At 50.2% G+C, this 23044-nt stretch overlaps 1 protein-coding gene across 1 annotated transcript in view; it reads right to left on the bottom strand.

Annotated features, from left to right (window-relative positions):
* The window catches only part of LOC119974347 (multidrug and toxin extrusion protein 1-like), a gene marked incomplete at its 3' end in the record, with an annotated part of 54352 nt that overhangs the window by 30791 nt on the left and 517 nt on the right, over positions 1–23044 (bottom strand). Inside the window, exons 2-9 of the mRNA XM_038813118.1 lie at positions 20156–20308; positions 18815–18916; positions 16934–17002; positions 8369–8517; positions 6951–6993; positions 5011–5055; positions 2454–2551; positions 1989–2086 (exon numbers count right to left, since the gene is read on the bottom strand). Coding sequence (XP_038669046.1) covers positions 1989–2086; positions 2454–2551; positions 5011–5055; positions 6951–6993; positions 8369–8517; positions 16934–17002; positions 18815–18916; positions 20156–20293 — 742 coding nt within the window. The remainder of the gene's footprint in view (positions 1–1988; positions 2087–2453; positions 2552–5010; positions 5056–6950; positions 6994–8368; positions 8518–16933; positions 17003–18814; positions 18917–20155; positions 20309–23044) is intronic.

Genomic DNA, 23044 nt, shown 5'->3' with positions numbered 1-23044 from the left:
ACCGGAGCACCCGGAGGAAACCCACGCACACACGGGGAGGACGTGCAGACTCCGCACAGACAGTGACCCAGCCGGGAATCGAACCTGGGACCCTGGAGCTGTGAAGCATTTATGCTAACCACCATGCTACCGTGCTGCCCACATGTATGATGAGGGTCTAAATTAATATTGTCCATTTTATATCATTGCCTAAAATGCAAATTAGCGAAACCGGTTATATTACCTTGTGTAATATAGTTTATTACTCTTTGAACCAGCCGAGTTGATGAATAGTCTTCTTGTAAAGATGAACTAATTTATTGAGTAATGTAAATTATATTTGTGAATCCTTTTTACTTAATACTCAACGAGTAAAAGAAATAAAATACAGTGAAGATAACTAACTAACTACACAATGTAATAATGAAATAATTTGTAACGAGGGGCTGTTTAGCACAGGGCTAAATCGCTGGCTTTGAAAGCAAACCAAGCAGGTCAGCAGCACGGTTCGATTCCCGTAACAGCCTCCCTGAACAGGTGCCAGAATGTGGCGACTAGGGGCTTTTCACAGTAACTTCATTTGAAGCCTACTTGTGACAATAAGCGATTTTCATTTCATTTCATTTTCATTTTCAACTTCACTCTCTCTCTAGCTATTCTATGTATTGGCCGGGATTCTCCGAAATCCCGACCAAGTGTTGACGCCAGCGTCAAAACTGGCGCAAGCGACGCCGGCGTTAACCGGCCTCCGGGACCAGTCATTCTCTCCTTCCTCGGGGGCTAGAACGGCGCCGGAGTGCTGTGTGCTGCTCCGGCATCAAAAGCCGGCCCTTCCCGGCCGGCGCGGGTCTGCGCATGTGCGTCACGGCTGTCTTCGCGCCGGCACCCGGGCAACATGGCGGAGCCCTACAGGGGCCTGGTGCGGAGGAACATGGGCCCCCCCCCTCTCGGAATTAGTGCGCCCGCCGATTGTTGGCTTCCGATTCGGGCCTGGCCACCGTGGAAGCGGCCCCCCCAGAGTCGGCTCCCCCCGCCCCCTCCACGGGACAGCCCCCGCAATCAGAACGGCGAGGTCACGCCGGGGAGGACCATACATGAACGATGGCGGCTGCACTTGGCCCATCGAGCGCAGAGAATCTCCGCCGGGTCCACCTTTAACGGCTCCCCGCTCAGCGACCGGAGGGCATGGCAGGATTTGTGCGCCCCCCCCCCCCCCGGCGATTCTCTGACCCGGCGTGGGCTCGGAGAATCCCTCCCCTTGTCTGTTCACTCTCCTGAAGCACACTCTCTCAGAAAGAGCGGGAGAGTCTTTCTTATACCATCTGATAGTGAGACATCGAGGACGCGATTCTCCGCTGCCCACGACGGGTCGGAGAATAGCGGGAGGGCGTCCCCGACATTTTTCACGCCCTCCCGCTATTCTCCCGCCCCCCCACGGCCGCCACACGACACGAATCGCTGCTCGCCGTTTTTTACGGCGAACAGCGTTTCTCCCCAGGCCGCTGGGCGGAGTTCCCAGGCCTTTACGACCGTTTTTACGGCAGCAAACACACCTGCTTGCTGCCGTCTTAAAAACGGCCGCAACATGCCCGTTCTGAGCAGCCAGGGCCCCGATTGGCACGGCCGTACTCTTTCTCCCTCCGCCGCCCCGCAGGATCAGTCCGCGGGGCGGCCGAGGGAGATGACGGCCCCGCGCATGCGTGGGTTGGAGCCGTCCAACCCGTGCACGCGCGGCTTTACGTCATCGTGCGCGTCAGCCGGCGTGACGCTTGGCGCGCGGACTTAGCGACGGTCGCTAAGTCCGCGATGCCGTGCTTCACGGGGCTCCGCTGCTAGCCCCGCCCGGGGGGAGAGAATCGGATCCCGGGAGGGGGTGCGGCCAGTTTCACGGCAGCCTTTACGATTCGCCGCATTTGCGGAGAATCGCGCCCCTACTGTTGAATTGACCGTACTAGTTTTACATACATTGATCATGTATATTGATATACAGAGATCACTACAAAACCTACCTGCCCATGTCTCGACGTGCAGCTTTTTCCATCGAATGTATGCAAACAGGAGAATGGTTTGACAGTACTGAGAGATAACATTGGCAGCAGCGGAGCCTCTGGGAAAACAAGTTTGAATGTATATTATAATCACACGGGTCCCGAGAAGGATTTAAACTTAGAGGTTTATTCTGTAAATAAATGCAGGGTTGCAAAGCGGTACATCCAGTCCCAGCTGGGACCAATCAGAAGATGCTGGTTACCAACCTGGCTGGTTTTGTCGGCCCGATCTAACAAGCCTCGCTGTTGGACCCCCGCCCCTTAGTGGGGGGGCGCTGGTATTCCTCGAGCCCGATGGTGAAATCAATCGGGTCTCCGCGTGGGGGATTATTACAATATTAAAAGCAGCTTCTGATGAAGGCTGGGTTATCATCCAGTGAAAATGTATCAGATATTTTGAACTTTTTAAAGGTGCTTGTTACTTACCCCACTCCCAGCTTCAGCACGAAGAGGAAGATGTAATTGAGGATAGCGTTGATGATGTTGGCTATCAGGCCAGTGAAAACCTGAGGAATGGTGATCCCCTGAGGTGGGAACAAAACAATAGAGTCATTGTTAAAATTATCCTCAGATAAACCATAAGACCATAAGACCATAAGACATAGGAGTGGAAGTAAGGCCATTCGGCCCATCGAGTCCACTCCGCCATTCAATCATGGCTGATGGGCATTTCAACTCCACCTACCAGCATTCTCCCCGTAGCCCTTAATTCCTTGCGACATCAAGAATTTATCTATCTCTGCCTTGAAGCCATTTAGCGTCCCGGCCTCCACTGCACTCCGCGGCAATGAATTCCATAAACCAACAGGATATGGTGCCAGGATAGCGGGAAGATCGAGTACGACTGCTCTCCTAATGTCCATGTGCAGGGTACAATGCGCCCTCAAACGAGGAGGGTCAATTTCCCCTCGGTTGAATCAGGTTCATTGCTGGAACATTTGATTCTTGGTCATTCCCGACCCTCCATCCGCTGGGGGGCTAGCAGCCGTGCAGCGGCTTTACCTGCGGATACGGCCGTGCCGTACAACATGACCGAGTCCGCAGCTGCCACGCGAGGTCCCCGAAAGCCGTGAGCACACGTGTCCCACGCCATCGGGGACTCGGCCCATCGGGGGCGGAGCATCAGGGGAATGCCTCAGGTGACGTCCTGAGGCCGTCCGTACGCCGTGCGTGGTAATCCCCAAGCGCACTGTTTTTGAGGTGATGCAGCATCGCTAAAACGGCACCGTCCTCAATCCCGGCGTAAACGGGGATTCTCCGGCCGATCGGCGAACGCGATTTCGGCCTCAGGCAATCGGAGAATCCCGCCCACCAGATCTGTGCTTCCCCAGAATGCAGGAGGTCTGAATTTACTGGGATACTCAATAGCCTGCTGTCTCCCTGGTGAGGGACTCATTCAGCCATTGCCCGCAATGCTGCCATTCCTCACTCTGAGCTGGGCTCAACAATGGAGCAATTGACATATAAGGCAATGTCAAATTTCCCCCTTTAATAGCTGGCTCCCGAGTGGATGTGGGCACAACTACAATGACTATATCAGCTGTGAGTACATCTTGGCAGTGTCATTAAAAATAAAAATTTACTGGAAATGTTTACGTTCACATTCCGGGTGATAACCTGGCAAAGCAGGCTGCTTGCTCATTGTGGAGGTCACCCGTTTTACCCTTTTAGTAGCATGAAAATTGGGCGGGTTCTACATTGACGATGGAGTCCACCCGATTACGGTCCAGGCTGTGGACGTGGAAATGATCCCCGCTTGATCCCGTGGGGCTGAGAAACTAGTTTTGTTTCTCTAGTCACAAGGAATAGTTGAGATAAAATAGCATAGGTGCAATTGAGGGGAAGCTAAATAAGCACACGAAGGATTGGATTGGATGAGAAAGGATAGGAGGAGGCTCATGTGGGTCACACACGGCAGTGTGGGTGTGGGACTGTATGATCGACTCCTGTGGTGAAATGCTGTCTAATACTGTATGGGTGTGACCACCACTTTTGAATTATTTCCTGGGATATTAGGAATCTTTTCTCTGTTTGCAACAACCATTAAAATGAGGGACCTTCTTCGTGGGCCGCCCCTTGGGATTGGGAATGACTTGGGGTGGAATGGCTTGGGGTAGAATCCAATCAATCGAGAGGAAGCCGGCCTGAAAGAGCTGCTGCTCAGCGGTCATCAGCTCTGTGGAACCAGCAGCGCCACTGAGAGCAGTGGCCACTGCTGGGACTACAAGCGGTACCACGTGGGACTCCCATTCTGGGAGTCGGGATGAAGGTCAGTGCAGGTGTGGGGTTTGTCACAGCAGGGATGGCAACAGGGGCCTGGAGTGAGGTGAGGGGGGTAGTTGGCAGAGATGGGTGGATGTGTAGAGAGGCTGGAAAAGGAGGGAGCAACCAGGGGGAGCAGATATGGGGGTGCAGTTGGGTGGCTGGGGGGGGCTGCGATCTGGAAACAGGGCCTGTGGATGAGGCTGTCCCTAATATTGCCTGAAACCCGAGCAGGGTAACCGGCTGAGCATCTCCCCCATCCCTAATCTCCTCCCCCCCCCCCCTTAAAATTGAGGCTAGGCGGGAAGTGGCTTTTATGTGGCCATGAATTGACCACTTAAAGGCCTCAACTGGAGCGTGGGCTGTCAGGCTGCCCTGGGCCTCGTCCTCTCCCTGTCGGGTCAGGCACAAGCTGGAAAATGGGCAGGTTACAGGGGCAATTTTACTGGCCCCCCTGAAAGCCCACTGGGAAGGGAGTCGTTTAATCCTGCCCTCGTCTCCACTCCGCTTTGATGAGATGTGGGATGATCGATAAGTCCAATGTGCGATTTGCGAAACTCTGCTACATATACAGAAAGCGGTGCATGGACGGTGAAGTGGACGAATTGTTTGGTGGTTTCTGCGCTCAGTCGAACAATAGACATTGACGCCACCTCAAATATATTTTCCTGCAATAATTTGTTTGCAATTTCATGCACGTTCCACAATTCAGCGTCTTTACCTGATTCTGAAGGTATTTGATCTGTAACTGGTAGAGAAATATAGCCTAAGAAAGAATATTTAAAATAATTAGCAACGTATAAACCGCTATTGAAAGAGAAAAGAAGTTACATTCATACTTTCTTCAAAAGTTTCAGTCAGGCGTGTGTTGGGATTCTGTTCAACCTGACTGTACACTATTTACACAAGTGTTGCTTGGCCTGAGCTGCAGCACTAATATGCCTAGTCAAGGCTTAGTGCATCTGGCTCTGAATCAGAAAATTGTGGATTTGTGCCTTGCACCAGAGCAATCTAGGCTGACGCTCATGGTACAACTCTGAGGATAGCTCTGATGAAAGGTCGCGGGCCGAAGACTACGCGCCAGATTTTCACTCGTGATGCACATACCTCAAGTGGGGAAATTTCCTGGTTTGGAGCACCCACCTTGGGAAGAATTTCTTCAAGGTGGGAGGGGGGGTAATGGGTGGGGTGGGATGGAGTCGTGCCTGTCAACCCTGGATGCAAATTGGATGTAGGCGCAGAGAGCTACCAAATGTAGAAGCATCGTCGCAGTTGTTTTGTGAAATATTAGTCCCGCTCGCCCTCACCCCTCACAACCCATCAACCCCACCCACATTCTGTGCATTATCCATGCTAACTCCGTGCCTTTCCAGCCACCACCCTCTATGTCAAGTCACTTAGTATCCATCATGGGCAGAACTTAGGAGTCATGATTAGATGAAATAAAGATTTTAATACTTATCCCAGCTTTCATTGCAATAAAAAGCACTGTCATTCATGAATGCTCTTTCAAAACATTAAAAGTCCCTCAGGTGCTTCGCCCTCATTAAAACAAACAAATTTGTATTCATAACCCCACATCTAACACAGATAATCTTTCAATAACTTCTTTCAGCTGCCAATCAACTGTAAACTTACAAATACCCTCGCTGGGATAATTTGAGGTTGTGGAAAGCATCCAACCGTAATGATATAACAATAGCTCTTGGGATCATGTCAACATACAGCTATCGTAACTCCTGGAACAGATTTTGGCAACCCTCACTGGCAAAGGCAGTTTTATTTTCAAGCTTCTACAGGGATGGGGAGTTAAATAACTGAAAATATTGAGTTATTTCAACTCCCGTAGGCACGGACACACCTTTTTTATATGAAAGGGTTGGCATTAAAAGAACTGGAATGATTGGCAGACATGTGTCCTGATTCCCTTCGCATGTGAGTTATGCCTGCTCCCTTTCCCCTACCCAGCAAAAATGGAATCAGCTGGGAGTGGAGGCGGTACTTTCATATCTGAGCCAACCCTGTCGTTGTTTAAGGTCTGTGGAGTTTCCACCAGCCCACAAAGAATTGGGGGTGTTAATTTGTTCTTTTGTCATTCATTCAAGTGATGTGGGTATCGCGGGTAGCATTTTTTGCCTATCCCTAATTGCCCTTAAACTGACTGCGTTGCTTGGCCATTTCGGAGAGCACGTGCGTCTGGAGTCACATTTAGGCCAGACCAGGTAAGGATGGCAGATTTGCTTCCTTAAAGGACACTAACGAACAGATGGGTTTTTACAACAATCGACAATGGTTTCACGGTCATTGTTAGACTTTTAATTTCAGGTATTTTATTGAATTCAGATTTCACCATCTGGCCCTGGTGGGATTCGAAACCAGTTCCCCAGATCCTCAGAGCATTACCCTGGGTCTCTGGATTACTAGCCCAGTGGCAATAGCAGTACGCCACTGCCTCTCCTCTTGCGGTTTCTCCATTGGCGATGCTGCCAGGACCGCTGAGTATTTCCGTAATTTTAGCTTTTAGTTCAGCTTCCAGTATCCGCAGTATTTTGATGTTGTACTTGTCATGCGGGTGAATATAGTTTGATGAATAGTGAGCTTACCAAGTTAGTTGAGGCGTGTGCGCGTGTGTGTGTGTGTCACCAATCACAAAATACGTACCGGAATGCCAGGAATAAATATCAAAACATAGCGATTCGCTAAGCTGTAAGGAAAGTAGAAGTTGAAGTTACTAATAGGGAAACCACAGAACATCAGCAACTCTAACCATCAGTAACTACAAACTGAGGCAGCAAAGTCTTGCAGCATTAGTGAAATACAGATAAAAGGTGCCATGGTAATGAAAAGAAGGTGGTGAGACCTGACACAGAGTCACAGCCAGGTTTCCGTGTCAAGCACAAAGAAGGAAAACAAAGGGAAGTGGCCACCTCAGGTAAATCTGGGACGGGATTCTCCGTAGCCCGACGCCGAAATGGTGCTTGTTTTGACGCCGGTCCGCCATGCTCCACCTGCTCCAAAATGGCATCATCGTGACATGTGACACCGCGACCCACGCCATTTTAATGGCGTTGGTGCATCATCGGCCGGCCCACCCGCGATGTTCCGCCCCCAATGGGCCGAGTTCCCGACGGCGCGGGGCACGTGTGGTCCTGCCGGCCGGCAACCCGGCGTGCAGGCTGCCGACTGTGTCCAGCGGTGCCACACTCGGCTGGGATCTGTGCCGCTGGCCGGGGCGGTGGTGGCGGGGGGGCTTCTGCAAGGGCTGGGTGGGGGGTGGCCAGGGGGTGGACTGTGGGGCCGTGGTTGGTGGATTAGGTTCACGCACGGCCGGTGCCATGTTGTCAGCCTGGTTCAGGGCATGGCCATTCTCCGGCTGTTTTCGGCGCGGTCCGCGAGAGTTTCACTCGCTGCCGGTGCCAGCCCCTCGCCGCTACCGGTATCGGTGCGGGTTCTGCGGCGATTTTTTGCTCGTAAAAGTCCAAACATGGCTCCGCTGGCGCCGGCACTTAGCCACTGAAACGGAGAATCCAGCCCCTGGTCTTTCTATGAACACCTGGCTCGTGCAGCACTCTTACCTTCTCTCTTGCATTATTTTGATCTCTTGTGAATTTCAAGTTGGCTCCCATTCTGATCAAGCTGTCACTGTGATCTGTTGCTATCCTTCAGCGATACTGCTTGCTGTGGATGCCAGGTGGTGTCCACTGTAAGATGGCTGACTCACCATTTCTTTGGCCCACCCTCTGTTGGCGAGACCATCTGGTCTCTGCTCGACACTGATCCAACTGAGATTAACCCCTCGCTGCCTGTAAATAGGCAATTTGGAACCTCCTTCCCAACATTCCTTGACCCAACACTCACATGTTCACTAACACACTCTGCCATGTTCACTAACGCACATGTTCACTAACACACACGTTCACGAACACACACGTTCACTAACACACACGTTCACTAACACACATGTTCACTAACACACATGTTGACTAACACACTCTGCCATTCAGCCAGTGAATGGCCTGCTTTCTTTCACTCCGATACCCGCATCTCCTTTTGTAATTAAAAATAAACAAGACACTCACTTAGCCACCGCAGGAGACTGTTTGCAAGCCAGTAAAATGTGCTTGACGTTGATGAAGATGGCCCAGCAGGGAAAACAGGCTATGCTGAGAATGAGGATCCCTCTTTGGAGAATCACTCCGATTCGCTTCAAGTTCTTGCTGCCAAATGTCTGAAAGATCAGAATAAAAGGTTAAAGTGAATTATACAGAAACATAGAAAATAGGAGCAGGAGTAGGCCATTCGGCCCTTCAAGCCTGTTCTGCCATTCAACATGAGTATGGCTGATTTTCTATCTCAACACCATACTCCAGCGGTCTTCCCATACCCTTTTAACACCTTTGAAGTCAAAAAATGTCTCTATTTCCTTCAAAAGGTACTCAGTGATTTGGCCTCCACAGCTTTCTGTGGTAGAAAATGCTACAGGTTGACCACCCTTTGAGTGAAGAATGTTCTCTTCATCTCATTCTCAATGGACTACCCCACATCCTGAGATTGTGATCCCTCATTCTAGACGCTCCAGCATTGTCTTCCCCTGAATCCAGTCTGTCCGGCTCCCTCAGGATTTTGTGTGTCAATTAGATCCCCTCTCAATCTTCGAAATGCCAATGAATACCGACCCCGTTGACCTACTCTCTCCTCGTGCGACAATCCTGCCATCCCAGGTATCAGCCAGGTGAGCCTTCTTCACGAGGCCCACCTTCTTCTCGCGGTCCATCTTCTTTGGGAGGTCCTTCTTCTTCTGGAGGTCCATTTCCTTCTCGAGATCCATCTTCTTCATGAGGTCCATTTTGTTTTCGAGATCCATCTTCTTTGGGAGGTCCATCTTCTTCGCGAGGTCCATCTTCTTCTCGAGATCCATCTTCTTTGGGAGGTCCATCTTCTTCGCGAGGTCCATCTTTTTCAGGAGGTCCATCTTCTTCTCGTGGTCCATCTTCTTTCCTCCATGGTGGATCAGTGATGCATTTTGAATCATGGCAGAACACATGCCATCAAGCCTGTACCACCAGGATGCATAATTAATTATGCCGGAGATGAAAGATATGGGGCGGGATTCTCCGATTTTGAGGACATGTCCAGAGGATCCATGGCGTTTTACATGGGAAAAATCGGCGCCGGCCCAGTACCGATCTGCGACCAGTGAGGGGCCAGCAGCTGCGCCACGTATAACTCATGGCCTCCACAAAATAAATGGCCGGAGAATTGCTGGGCCCGTGGCCGTGCATGTGCACAGTGATGACCTGCAGCAGTCGCGCCGTACACCATGGCTCCGGCCATGCGCGGACACAACCTGCCAGATCGTGCCCCCCCTGGGGCCGTCCCAACGTGATGACGCCATTTTGGAGGGGGCGGAGCGTGCGTAACCTGCATAAAACAGGCGCCGCCCCCGATATGGTCGCAAAAATGGATTCTCCGCCCAATCGCCGTTTATGAAATCGGCCTCGGGAAACGGAGAATCCCGACAAAGGAGTGGTTCCCCGATGCCCTCCACAGTGAGAAACATTCCCGTTCTGCCTCACCTACTCCACCTAATCCAATGGGAGAATTCACCCAATAATTGGTCAACCCAGACGTCCCCATCATCGAGACTGTTCGGGACTGATGTGCATTGCCCTTAAATGCACCCGACCAATGCAGCAACAATCAACACAATGAATATATAAGATACATGAATAAAGTGCTGCTAAGCAGTTATTTACAAGCATGTTCCATAGATAGTGATAAGACACCTTTGTGTCATTAGGATTTCTTAATGATTCTTTTTCAATTACTGCACCGAGGTGCAGCCCCAAAACCCGCAGCTGAGGTGGAGGCAAGTCCTGGGCACCAGTGCCACTCACTTCCTATTCCACCGTCACAACCTCACTGCCAACGGTCAGACGATTCTGACTCCAGAGTTCATGGTCGCAGTTACCCATATTTAGAATGCAGAAAACCCCCTCGAGCATTTAGCGTCACATGGACTGCGTCTCAGTGGCTTGGATTCTTGCCTCTGAACCAGAAGGTTGTGGGTCCTATTCCAAAGAATTTGCGTAGACGTTGAGGCTGACACACCAGTGCAGCACTGGTAGATACCTGCACTCTTGGGGGGTCCTGTTTATTTTTCGATGAGGCATTAAGCAAAAGACCCCACTGCTCTCCCAGGTATAGGATCCCACAACCTTATCTGGAAGAAGAGCAGAGGCTATCTCTGGTGACCTGAATGTTGATCTCATCACAAAAAAAAATTTGGCTCGTCATTGCTCTTTACGGGAACTTCCGAGATTACAATGGTGATAGCATTTGTAAAGTGCAGAATTGGATGCAAAGTGGTTTTGAATGCCCTGGGGTTGTGACAACTTGGAAGTGTAGAAGATTCTAGTTTAGACGGGCAGCATGGTGGCCGCAGGCTTGGAGGGCCGAAGGGCCTGTTCCAGTGCTGTACTTTTCTTTCTTTGTTCCATTCCGAATATGCTACGTAGAGTGGGAATAATAATAATCTTTATCAATGTCACAAATAGGCTTACATTAACACTGCAACAAAGTTACTGTGAAAAGCCCCTAGTCGCCACATTCCGGCGCCTGTTCGGGTACACGGAGGGAGAATTCAGAATGCCCAATTCATCTAACAGCACGTCTTTCGGGACTGTGGGAGGAAACCGGAGCACCCGGAAGAAACCCACGCAGACACGGGGAGAACGTGCAGACTCCGCACAAGACAGTGACCCAAGCCGGGAATCAAACCTGGGACCCTGGCGCTGTGAAGAAACAGTGCTAACCACTGTGCTACTGTGCTGCCAAGAGTTACGTACTGTGACTACGTCACTCAATAGGTTGCAGGTCGGACTTCCGGTAGCGGCCATGTCCAAGTAGGTCGCGCACACGGCAGCTCCCGCCGAGATCGGAGTTTCGGGACCTTTAAAGGAGCGGTAGCGGCACTTAGGCGGTGATTCCCGGCAAAGGACGCTGGAGAGGTGCCCCTCACTGCTGCATGGAGGGAACCAGGAGGGGGCCGTTAAAAGAGCGATTGCGGGGAAGCGAGCGGAGCGGGTACGGGAAGACAAAATGGCGGCCGTCGCGGGGACCAAGCAGCGTGGGCCCAGTTGTCGAGAGAGAGCAGCAAGACTTTCTCAGAAGCTGCTTTGCAGACGTGAAGACGGAGATGCTGGCCCCTATGAAGGCCTCCATGGAAAAGATGGTGGAGACTCAGAAGGTGCAGGAGAAGGCGATTAAAGAGGTGGAGAGGAAGGTATCTGATAATGAGGATGAGATCCAGGGCCTGGCGGTCTGAGTGGAAGCGCACGAGGCCCTGCACAAAAGATGGCAGGAGAGACTAGATGACCTCGAATATAGGTCTAGGAGTCACAACCTGTGGATTCTGGGTCTCCCTGAAGGTGCGGAGAGAGCGGACGCGAGCACTTATGTGACTACAATGCTGGGGACGGTGATGGGCGCGGGGGCCTTCCTGCGGCCCTTGGAACTAGACGGGGTGAACAGAGTCCTCGCGAGGAAGCCGAGGGCGAATGAACCACCGAGGGCGATGGTGATCAGGTTCGACCGCTTCACAGACAGGGAGCGTGTACTGCGTTGGGCAAAGAAGGAGCGGAGCAGTAAGTGGGAGAACTGTGAGATTCGCATATACCAGGACTTGGGAGCTGAACTGGCTAAGAGGCGTGCGGGTTTCAACCGGGCTAAGGCGGTCCTCCACAGCAAAGGCGTGAAGTTCGGGCTCCTGTATCCGGCGAGACTTTGGGTAACGTACCAGGACAGGCACCATTCCTTTGATACGCCGGATGAGGCGTGGACATTCATTAAGCACGAAAAGCTGGACTCGAACTAAGGGGCAGGCGCACATGGATGAAACCCTCTGGTGGGGATGTGTAACCGAGTGTTGGCCTGATGTAAGATTGGGAGCAGAATTTAAGTTGTTCGTTTTTCTTTTTCTGAGTTTTTTTTCTGTGTTTCTCTCAGGGCGCGGGGTAACGCCCCAGTTGTGTTTTTTGTTGCATGGGAAGAATCTGGATGGTTCTTTCCCTCTTACCCTGTGGGTGAGGGGGGGTTGGGGACCCGAAGGAGGCGACAATAGTAAGCTTGGAGATAGAGGCGGGAGCGGCCGAGGTCAGCATGGGTCAGCTGACTTACGGGAGCGTAATAGGGGGGAAATCAGTGCTAAGCGGGTGTTTGGCACGGGGGGTTGGGATTGGGAGGTTGGGGGGGGGGGATGGGGCGCTGCTTTGCTGACTGAAGGGGAGCCAACTGTTGGGGACGGATGGAGAGTCGGGATGGGGGGCCACCGGTGGGAGGGCTGGAGCGCGCGGGGGGCGCGGGCATGTGGCTGGCCGAAAAAGGGAGATGGTTAGTCGGCGGGGGGGGGGGGGGCAACTCCCTGTCCAGACTGATCACGTGGAATGTGAGGGGCCTGAACGGGCCGGTCAAGAGGACCCGCGTGCTCTCGCATTTACAGGGATTAAAGGCGGACGTGGCCATGCTTCAGGAGACGCACTTAAAACTCGCTGACCAAACGAGGTTAAGGAGGGGATGGGTGGAACAGGTGTTCCATTCGGGACTAGACTCGAAGACCAGAGGGGTGGCAATCCTGGTTAGTAACCGGGTGGCATTCGAGGCAGGGAGCACCGTGGCGGACAAGGTGGGCAGGTTCAGAATGGTGAGTGGTAAGCTGCAGGGGGCCCGGGTGGTGTTAGTGAATGTCTATGCCCCGAACTGGGTTTACGTGGAATTCATGAGGTGCATGCTGGGTAAAATCCCGGACTTGCAGTCAAGTAATTTGATCATGGGGGGGAGGGGGGACTTCAACACAGTCCTGGATCTGGCGCTGGACCGGTCTAAGTCCGGCCGGGTAAGAGACCGGCGGCAGCCAGGGCCCTGTGGGAGTTCATGGATCAGATGGGGGGCGTGGACCCATGGAGATTCGTGCGGCCAAGGGCGAAGGAGTTCTCCTTTTTCTCTCACGTCCATAAAGTCTACTCGCGGATTGACGTTTTTGTGGTGAGCAGGCCGTTAATCCCGAGGGTGGAGGAGGTTGAGCATTTGGCCATTGCGGTCTCGGACCATGCCCTGCACTGGGTGGACCTGCGACTGGGGACGGAGCGGGGGCAGCGCCCTCTCTGGAGACTGGCTGTGGGGCTGCTGGCGGATGAAGAGGTGTGTGGGCGGATAAGGAGGAGCATCCAAAACTATGTGACAATAAATGATACAGGGGATGTAACAGCAACAACGGTCTGGGAGGCTATGAAGGCAGTTATTAGATGGGAGTTAATTTCTATTAGGTCCCACAGAGAGAAGAGGGAGAGGGCGGAGAGGGAGAGGCTGGTGGGAGAGATACTTAGAGTAGACAGGAAGTACGCGGAGGCCCCCAAGGAGGAGCTGCTAAAGGAGCACCGGAGATTACAGGCGGAGTTTGATTTGCTGACCACTGGGAAGGCGGAGGCACAGCTGAGGAAGGCGAAAGAGGCAGTCTACAAGTATGGGGAGAAAGCAAGTAGGATGCTGGCACACCAACTTCACAGGAGAGAGGCGGCCAGGGAGATCGGGGGAGTGCTGGATAAGGAAGGTAATGCGGTCTTGGGCCAAGAGAAGATCAACAAAGTCTTCAAGGGGTTTTATTGTAAACTGTACGAGTCAGAGCCCCTGAGGGGAGGGGAAGGGATGAAGCAATTTATGGATCAATTGAGGTTCCCAAGGGTGGACGAAGAGCTGGTGGAGGGACTCGGGGCCCCGATTGAGTTGGAGGAGATAGAGGATGTAGAATTTTATAAGAAGTTCTCGAAGCTACTGAGCCCGCTCCTGCTAAGAAACTTTAACGAGGCAAAGGAGAGAGGAACCCTCCCCCCCCCGAGAGAGGAACCCTCCCCCCCCCCCCCCCCCGACGATGTTGCAGGCATTGATCTCGCTCATTTTGAAGAGGGAGAAGGACCCGCTTCATTGTGGATCTTACAGGCCGATATCGCTCCTGAATGTAGATGCCAAACTGCTGGCTAAAATTTTGGCTACCAGAATAGAGGACTGCATCCTGGGAGTGATTGAGGAGGACCAGACGGGTTTCGTTAAGGGCAGGCAATTGAACACAAATGCGAGGAGGCTCCTGAATATTATTATGGTGCCCTCAGAAGGAGGGGACAGAGAGGTAGTGGCTGCAATGGATGCAGAGAAGGCCTTTGACAGGGTGAAATGGGAGTACCTGTGGGAAGTGTTAGGTAGGTTTGGATTCGATGAGGGATTCATAGGGTGGGTGAAGCTACTGTATCAGGCCCCCGTAGCAAGTGTGTCCACGAACCGGCTGAGGTCGGAGTATTTTAGGCTGTACCGAGGGACGAGGCAGGGGTGCCCCCTGTCCCCGTTACTATTTGCCCTGGCAATTGAGCCGTTGGCCATAGTGCTGAGGACTTCAAGGAACTGGAGGGGGCTGGTCCGGTAGGGGGGAGAGCACCGGGTTTCCCTCTACGCAGACGACCTGCTATTGTATATTTCGGACCCGCTAGAGGGGATGGGGGAGGTCAAGCGGATCCTAAGGGACTTTGGGAGCTTCTCGGGGTACAAGTTGAACGTGGGGAAAAAGTGAGCTGTTTGTAATCCATGCCAGGGGCCAGGAGGAGAGACTGGGAGAGCTCCCACTCAAGATGGTGGAGAGAAGGTAGGTTACCTAGGTTACCTAGGTATACAGGTGGCTAGGAACTGGGATGCCCAACACCGGCTCAATCTATCTCGGCTTGTAGGGCAGATGGAGGGAGACTTTAAAAGGTGGGACATGCTCCCACTTTCCCTGGCAGGAAGGGTGCAGACCGTGAAGATGACGGTCCTCCCCCAGATTCCTGTTCGTTTTCCAGTGCCTTCCCATCTTCACCCCCAAATCCTTCTTCAAGCGGGTGAACAGGATTATCACGGGATTTAGGGGTTGGCGTGGGGGCGGCTAGAGGCGGCATCATGCAAAGGTGCCAGCCTAGGGGCACTGCTACCGATCTCGCCGGCACGATACACCACAGGCCGGTGGTGACGGTGGCACTTAGGGTCTGGGGTCAGTGGAGGAGGCACAGGAAGGAGGAGGGGGCTTCAGTTTGGACCCCGATACGGAACAACCATAGATTTGCTCCGGGCAAGATAGACGGGGGGCTCCAAGGCTGGTATGGGGCAGGCATTAGAACGATGGGAGACCTGTTTATATAGATGGGACTTTCCCTAGCTTGAAGGCGGTGGAGGAGAAGATCGGCCTGCCCCCGGGAAATGCTTTCAGATTCCTCCAAGTCCGGGACTTTCCGTGGCTATCCCCTCGAAGGATACAGGACAGCGTAGTGTCTGGCATCTGGGTAGGAGAGGGGAAGGTGTTGGACATATATCAGGGGCTGCAGGAGGCGGAGGAAGCCTCAGTGGAGGAGCTGAAGGGCGAGTGGGAGGAGGAGCTAGGCGAGGTGCTAGATGAGGGCCTGTGGGCTGATGCCTTGGGCAGGATGAATTCGTCCGCATCATGTGCCAGGTTCAGCTTGATTCAGTTTAAGGTGGTGCACCGGGCTCACATGACGACGGCGAGAATGAGCAAGTTCTTTGGGGTGGAGGACAGGTGTGCGAGGTATTCAGGGAGTCCAGCGAACCATGTCCATATGTTCTGGGCCTGCCCGGCGCTTAAAGAATTCTGGCAGGGTTTTGCGAGGGCTATGTCCAGGATTTTGACACGCGGGCGAAGCCGAGTCCAACAATAGCGATCTTTGGGGTGTCAGAGGATCCGGGAGTGCAGGAAGCAAAAGAGGCCGAGGTTTTGGCCTTTGCCTCCCTGGTAGCCCGGAGACGGATCTTGTTAATGTGGAGGGACGCGAAACTCCCGAGTGTGGAGACCTGGGTTAGTGACATGGCTGGGTTTCTCAGCCTGGAGCAAATAAAGTTTGGATTGAGAGGGTCCTTGCTGGGGTTCTCCCGGCAGTGGCAACCTTTCCTTGGCTTTCTCGGGAAGCGTTAAAGTGTCAGCAGCAGCAGCAACTGGGGGGGGGGGGGGCCTCAGGTGAGGGAACTGTTTATTTAATGTATATTTTCTTTTTGTATAATGATAACAGCCACCTAGTTTTGTGAAATATTTTTCGTTTGTTTTTCTGGTATTAGTTATGTAAAAATTCTCTTTGAAAAAAGCTTTAATAAAAACAAATTTAAAAAAAATAGGTTGCAGGTCACTTTGTTTCAGAATGCAAAAATGTGCATGAGCGAATCATCAACCTCTTTTACATTTTGCAGTGTGATTGAGCAGAGCGGGAAATGGAACGTTGACTTGCTCTTGGCCATTTCGCTCGCTCTCGGCTGAACACCTTCTCCAGCTTCATTCATTCGCTGGCTCAGAGTCGGCGGATCATTTTCTGACCCACGGCTGAAAGAGCTTTAAGGCCAATTGTGGAAGGCTTGGAAACCGCCTGAAATCAGCTGATTCAGGAAAGTGCAGGAATGGGATCTGGGACACCCTGGCTGGTGTGGCTGACATTCACACAGGGAATTTGCGTTTCCTAAGGCCAGAGGGTTATAGAATTTTTTCTTCTCTGGTGTAACAAATTATTTTTCGCTGTCTAAAGAGGAAAGCACTTCCCGTCGTCCAGCCTGGAGTTTGCTTCACCTACCTGAGAGATGAGTGTATCACACGCTGTCGCCAAACCAATGCCCACGGAGATACCTGTTATACTTATTACCTGTCCACAGGAAAAAAGGGAAGGGAGCATTTAGCAAGATTGTTGATCATGTCAGAAAAATGTAACAAAATTCTACAATTTCTTTTCTATAAAATTATTAAGTACCATTGTGATTTCTTTTTATTTTGGCTTCTTATTCTTATCCATTTCCTTCCCAGCAAGTGTCAGCTTTTGATATTTTTGTTATTCATTTATGGGCTGTGGATGTCACTGGCTGGGCCAGCATTTGCCCACCCCTAATTGCCCTTGAGGTGGTGGCGGGGAGCTGCCTTCTTGAACCGCTGCAGTCCCTGTGGTGCAGGTACTCCCACAGTGCTGTTAGGGAGCAGGCTCCAGTTTATGACCCAGCGACAGTGAAAGGACGCCGATATATTTCGAGGTCAGCGGGGGGAGTGGCTTGGAGGGGCGGGGGGGTGGGGTTTGCAGGTGGCCATGTTTCCAGGCATCTGCTGCCCACGGTTCTTCTAGATGGTAGTGGTCATACGTTTGGTCGGTGCAGTCTGAGGACCGTTGGTGTATTTCCTGCAGCCATCCTGTAGATCCGCACTCCGGACTCGACTGTTCCAATGGTTTTCTGGCCGGCACCCAATTTTACACCTTCCCTAAAGTTGAGCTCAGCCAAAACTCTACTCCCTGTATCCCAACACGGCAAGTCCACTTTACTCAATAACCTCTGTACTCACTGACATGCATTGCCTCTCAATCCATCCGTGACATTAGGAGGAACTTCTTCACCCAAAGGGTTGTGAATCTATGGAATTCCCTGCCCAGTGAAGCAGTTGAGGCTCCTTCATTAAATGTTTTTAAGGTAAGGATAGATAGTTTTTTGAAGAATAAAGGGATTAAGAGTTATGACGTTCGGGCCGGAAAGTGGAGCTGAGTCCACAAAAGATCAGCCATGATCTCATTGAATGGCGGAGCAGGCCCGAGGGGCCAGATGGCCGACTCCTGCTCCTAGTTCTTATGTTCTTATGACTCAAAGTTAGAATTCTTATACTTGTGTTCAAATCCTTCAGTGGCCTTTTCATGCCCTATCTCTGTTAAATGTTTGATCCCTACACCCCTGTGTTCCTCCAATTCTGCCCTGTGCTTCATCCCCCACTTCCATTACCCACCATTGACAGCGAACGAACCCTTCAACTGCCTGCACCCCAACTGTTGGAATTTCCATCCTAAACCTCTCTGCATCACCACCTCGCGCTCTTCCTTTCCTTAAAAGCTGTCCTTAAAACCCACCTCTTGGATCATCCTTTTCATCACTGATCCCAATATTTCCTTCTTTGATTCGGTGTCCAGACTTTTTGGTTGATTGCACCCCCTGTATAGCTCGTTGGGATGTTTTACTTTGTTAATGCGCTATGTAAATTCCAGCTGTTGTTGTCAGCACAGTCCTATGTCCTTCAGCAGCCCATGAATAACTTGCACAAGTGACCAGCCCTCATGTGTGAGCCACGTGCCTGCCAGAGGATTGATTATCTGCCCGTGAAGAGTATTGAGGCTGAGCCCAGTCTCATTCCCACCTAATGTCCGCACACATCGGCCTTCCAGGACGGCTCATTGACAATGGTGATGAGCTGGAATTCCGAGCTGGCATTCCTGTTCTTTAGCCGAGAGCCATTGAAGCATCTCTTGATCTCTAGTTGCCCCTCCCCTGAGGGCAGCAGGTAAAGGCCAGACTTCTTTACAAGGAGCATTTCATCAGCTGATAAAGGCACTAAACTCTAAACTGATAGGAATCTCCGCAATTCCATCACTATTTTATTCAGGATACTTTGCGATGAATAAATGTGCAGATTCTGAACAAAGACTCACCACTGTAGCAAGACTAACAGCGTCCAATTCAACTTTTCCCAAATGTCCACAGAACGCAGAGCTGACGACATTGAGTAGGTATATCATCAGCTGTGCCAAAAACTGTGAAAGAAAATGAACAATAAATAATATACACCGGCCACTTAACATTGATCAAACTCTTGTTACTTTGGGAAAAAAAAGTCAAATAACGCCAATGACACTTCTTACTGAAGGCCATTGGCTGGGATTCTCCGCCGGCGTGATTTCTGATCCGCCGGCAGCGCGCCCACGCCTGCAGGTTTCCTGGCGGTAAGGGGTGGCCACCATGGGACATGCCACTGGCAGGAGTCAGGAAAGGAAAATCACGCTGACGGTGAGGGTGCGTCACCAAGGAACACGCGACGGGCGGGTCCGGATGATCCCGCCCTTTTTATTCTTTTCTCCCTTCTGCCCGTGCGGTACGGTGCCACAGTGGTTAGCACTGTTGCCCCACAGCGCCAGGGCCCCAGGTTCAATCCCGGCCTCGGGCGATTGTCCGTGTGGAGTTTGCACATTCTCCCCGTGTGTGTGTGGGTTTCCTCCGGGTGCTCCGGTTTCCTCCCACATTCCAAAGATGTGCAGGTTAGGCGGAGTGGCCATGCTAAATTGCCCCTTAGTGCCCAAAAGGTTAGGAGGGGTTACGGGAATGGGGTAGAGGCTTAAATAGGGTGCTCTTTCCAGGGGCTGGTGCAGACCCGATGGGCCGAATGGCCTCCTTCTGCACTGCAAATTCTATGATGTATGATTCTCAAAGGGTGAGGAGGCAGAAATGTTATTGAGGTTTTCATAATTACGAAAGGAAGCGGTCTACTTGATCCAGGCAACTGATCCACCAATGACGGACTCAAATATCTGGATGCACAAAATGGAGAATGATACTTTGTGAAGTGAGAAAACAAAGTAAAGCGGAACCATTTCAATTGAAGACAATGGAGTTGCAGGATTAGCAATTTCTAAAATGGGTTGAATAAACTTAAAATTATATAAATACAATCAGGGAAGGGAATTTGATAAAGGTGCTCAGTGAAGATGCTTGTGTATAAGACCATAAGATCTAGGAGCAGAATTAGGCCACTCGGCCCATCGAGTCTGCTCCGCCATTCAATCATGGCTGATATTTTTCTCATCCCCATTCTCCTGCCTTCTGCCCATAACCCCTGATCCCCCTATACCTAAATTAAAGTGATTATGGGCATAGCAAAAGGAACCAGGTGAATGAGTTACTTGAAGGCAACAATAGAAATAGGTTTAAACAATGAGATACATTTCTGGAGAGCTCACTGTGTGATATAATGTGGCATTAGGTGGGTGTAAACTCACCACTGGAAAAGCCAGTTTGGAAATACATTTCACTTCCTGCCAGAAGTTGATGGGTATTAATCTCCTTATTTTCCTCAGGAACAGGTTACCACAGCTTTCATGGTCCTGGGCAGAGCTTGATTGCATTGAATTCCCCATTTTTCCAATCCTTCACTACAAAGCAAAAATAAACCGGTTAGAAGACTGTAAGACCATAAGACATAGTGTGGTATTGTGCGAAGCAAATAATGGCATGATGGGAAAACTAGTCAAGTCTTCTTGGTACAATTGAATTTAAACTGATTTCATATAACCTAAGGCACAGATACAAAATACACAGATACAGCCGAGGTCAACATGACCTGAGAACTGGGTGACTCTGAAATTCTAGATAATGCTTGTTCGTCATGAACCTAGAAGCAGTCTCAATACATACCAAGCTGAAAAACTGTCTCTTCCTGTACGTAAACAAATTTGTCCCTTTCTTAAAACAAAGACAAGATAATGATATGAACCTCCAGTCCCCTAAAGGTCAGCAAGGTGACGCCATTGTAACGATTATTACTTATGTTTTACTTTCGATCAAATTCCTGACCAAGTTGTATTCATGTTATCTTGATCCTATAATGTATAAAAATCGCCTTATTCTTCTGTAATATCGCAGACTTGGGACGGACTCAGCAGTTTGTACTTGACTGCTTTCCGACTTCAAGTCTCAGCCATTACTGCTAGCAGTCAGTTCTAATTCGTAAATAAAGTTCAGTTTTGCTTACCTAATGAATCATGTTTGCATCTTTCTATCACAGTCCGGAAGCGGGGAAAATATTGAATACGACATTTGGCGCTGCGAGAAAAAATCCAATATCCTGAAGTGAGCTTCCATGAGGGACTGAGAAAAAGTGATCAAAGCCATGACCAGAGTACAGAGACAGACGCCGGCACAAGGTAAGATTGACCTTGGTCTCTCTCTCTCTCGGATCTGTGCTGCGACCCCTCATCCCTGACGGAAGTAACTAAACAGGTGACGGTTCTCGAATCTAAATTTGACTGTGAGTACATTTTTTTTGTGTGTAATTAGCCGCAGGTCAGGGACCTTGTTGATCTCGTTTTTCACCCGCATCATATTTATACAGGCTGTCAATAAGTTTGGGGTCAGGGACCCTGTCAATAAGTTTGGGGTCGGGGACCCTGTCAATAAGTTTGGGGTCAGGGACCCTGTCAGTAATTTTTTGGGGTCAGGGACCCTGTCAGTAATTTTTTTTGGGGTCAAGGACCCTCCAATTTGATTTGGTACCAGAAATTTTGTTTGAGCGTTTTTTTTTGCCAGGGGCACATTTTTACTGACATTATGCAACAAACTTTAGACAAAGCTAGGGGCAATTCCCCTCTATTTTTCATGCGTTTAGAAAAAAAACAGTCCACTTAGCGCAACGAACAATCACTATTTATGAGTTTGAGAGATAAAGCCCGCAAAAGAGATATTGATGATTGTGTGAATGGTAAAGCGAAGAATTGGGAGACTTTAAAATTGTAATGTGAGCTTTGGGATAGAAAACAGTCAAAACACTAAAAAAGCAATCTGGCAATAACAAACCTCCTGTTAGCAGAAAAGTAGGACTGGCCAATCAGATTATAGGAAAGGAGGATCCTCCCAGTTGCTCTGGCATGCCGATGTTCCCCTATTCAGGCGATACAGAAGATACCCCACCCTCATGCTCCCCGATCCTACAATTCCACTGCCCCAAGTCCTGACTCCCACTTCTGATCCCATTACCAATGAAACTCCCGCTAACGTGTCCCCCTTAGCGACACGCACTCGGTCACAGAAGCAAGCCGGAAATATCGAACAACCCTTCTCTACGGAAGACATGATAATGGACTAAAAGGTGTTGATTAAACTATCCACAATAAGGGAATTATGGAAGTGAAGTTAATGAGTTATCAATTTAGAAGCATGCTGGCAATAATGACTAAAGTTTAACATTGCTTTTGAACAAAATTTAGTACATCAGATAATGTAAACTGACTACTGCTTGGAATGTTGTACTGGCCTTATTATGATAACAAGTGGTTCTTCTGAAGGACAACAAAATGCGTACTCGAATTGTTTTTAAACTAATGGCAAAACATTCATATTTCCTCTTGCAAATGTTCCCAAGCTTTTCCAAAGTTGTTCAGTTCACACTATACCAGTTTAAAAGAAAGTAACTTTACAAATAAGACTAATTGAAATATGAATAAGTTTTTAGATTGCGCGAAAAGACGTAAATGGCATCACGCCAAGTTCTCCGCCCCTTAGATTCTGCAGGAAACATTAACCATTTCAGCAGACAGTTGGTCTTTTTTGAATTGACAAAGAAAAAATACATCTCTAAGAATAGCTAATGCCCCTAAAATTAATCAGTGCAAATTGACTTAAATGGAATAACACAGATAAAGTTTTCGAAAGAGAATGAAAAATTTTTGTTCAAAATTTGTCCCCAAGGACAAGAGAGAGAAAGAGAGACAGAGGAAGAGATTGAAGGAGAGAGAGCCAGCGACAGAGACAGGAACTGTTAGAGAGAGCGAAAGAGAGCGAGTCAGGGAGAGGCAGAGATGGAGAGGTAGGCAGATAAAGAGAAAGAGCACCAAGAGTTCCAAAGACAGACAGAGTTATGTAGAGAGGGAGAGAGATAGATAAGAGAGAGAGGGAAAGAATTCATATTTCATTTTTCAGACTTTGACTTTAAAAATTATGTTTCAAGCTGTGATGATTTGAAAGAGGTAAAGAGATATCGATGCCAACATGGTCCTTCTTATTACCTGAAACCTTCGCGATAAAAGGTTCCCGTTAACTTTGTAAGGCGGGTGGCATAGAATCTTTACGGTGTCACCTTCGAGCTGTTAATTGGTTTGCATGGAGCGCGATTA

The sequence above is a fragment of the Scyliorhinus canicula genome, chromosome 12 (assembly GCF_902713615.1).
Source record: "Scyliorhinus canicula chromosome 12, sScyCan1.1, whole genome shotgun sequence".
NCBI classification, from domain to species: domain Eukaryota; kingdom Metazoa; phylum Chordata; class Chondrichthyes; order Carcharhiniformes; family Scyliorhinidae; genus Scyliorhinus; species Scyliorhinus canicula.
The sequence above is the reverse complement of the archived record's forward strand: the minus strand, read 5'-3'. Positions and strand labels throughout refer to the sequence as shown.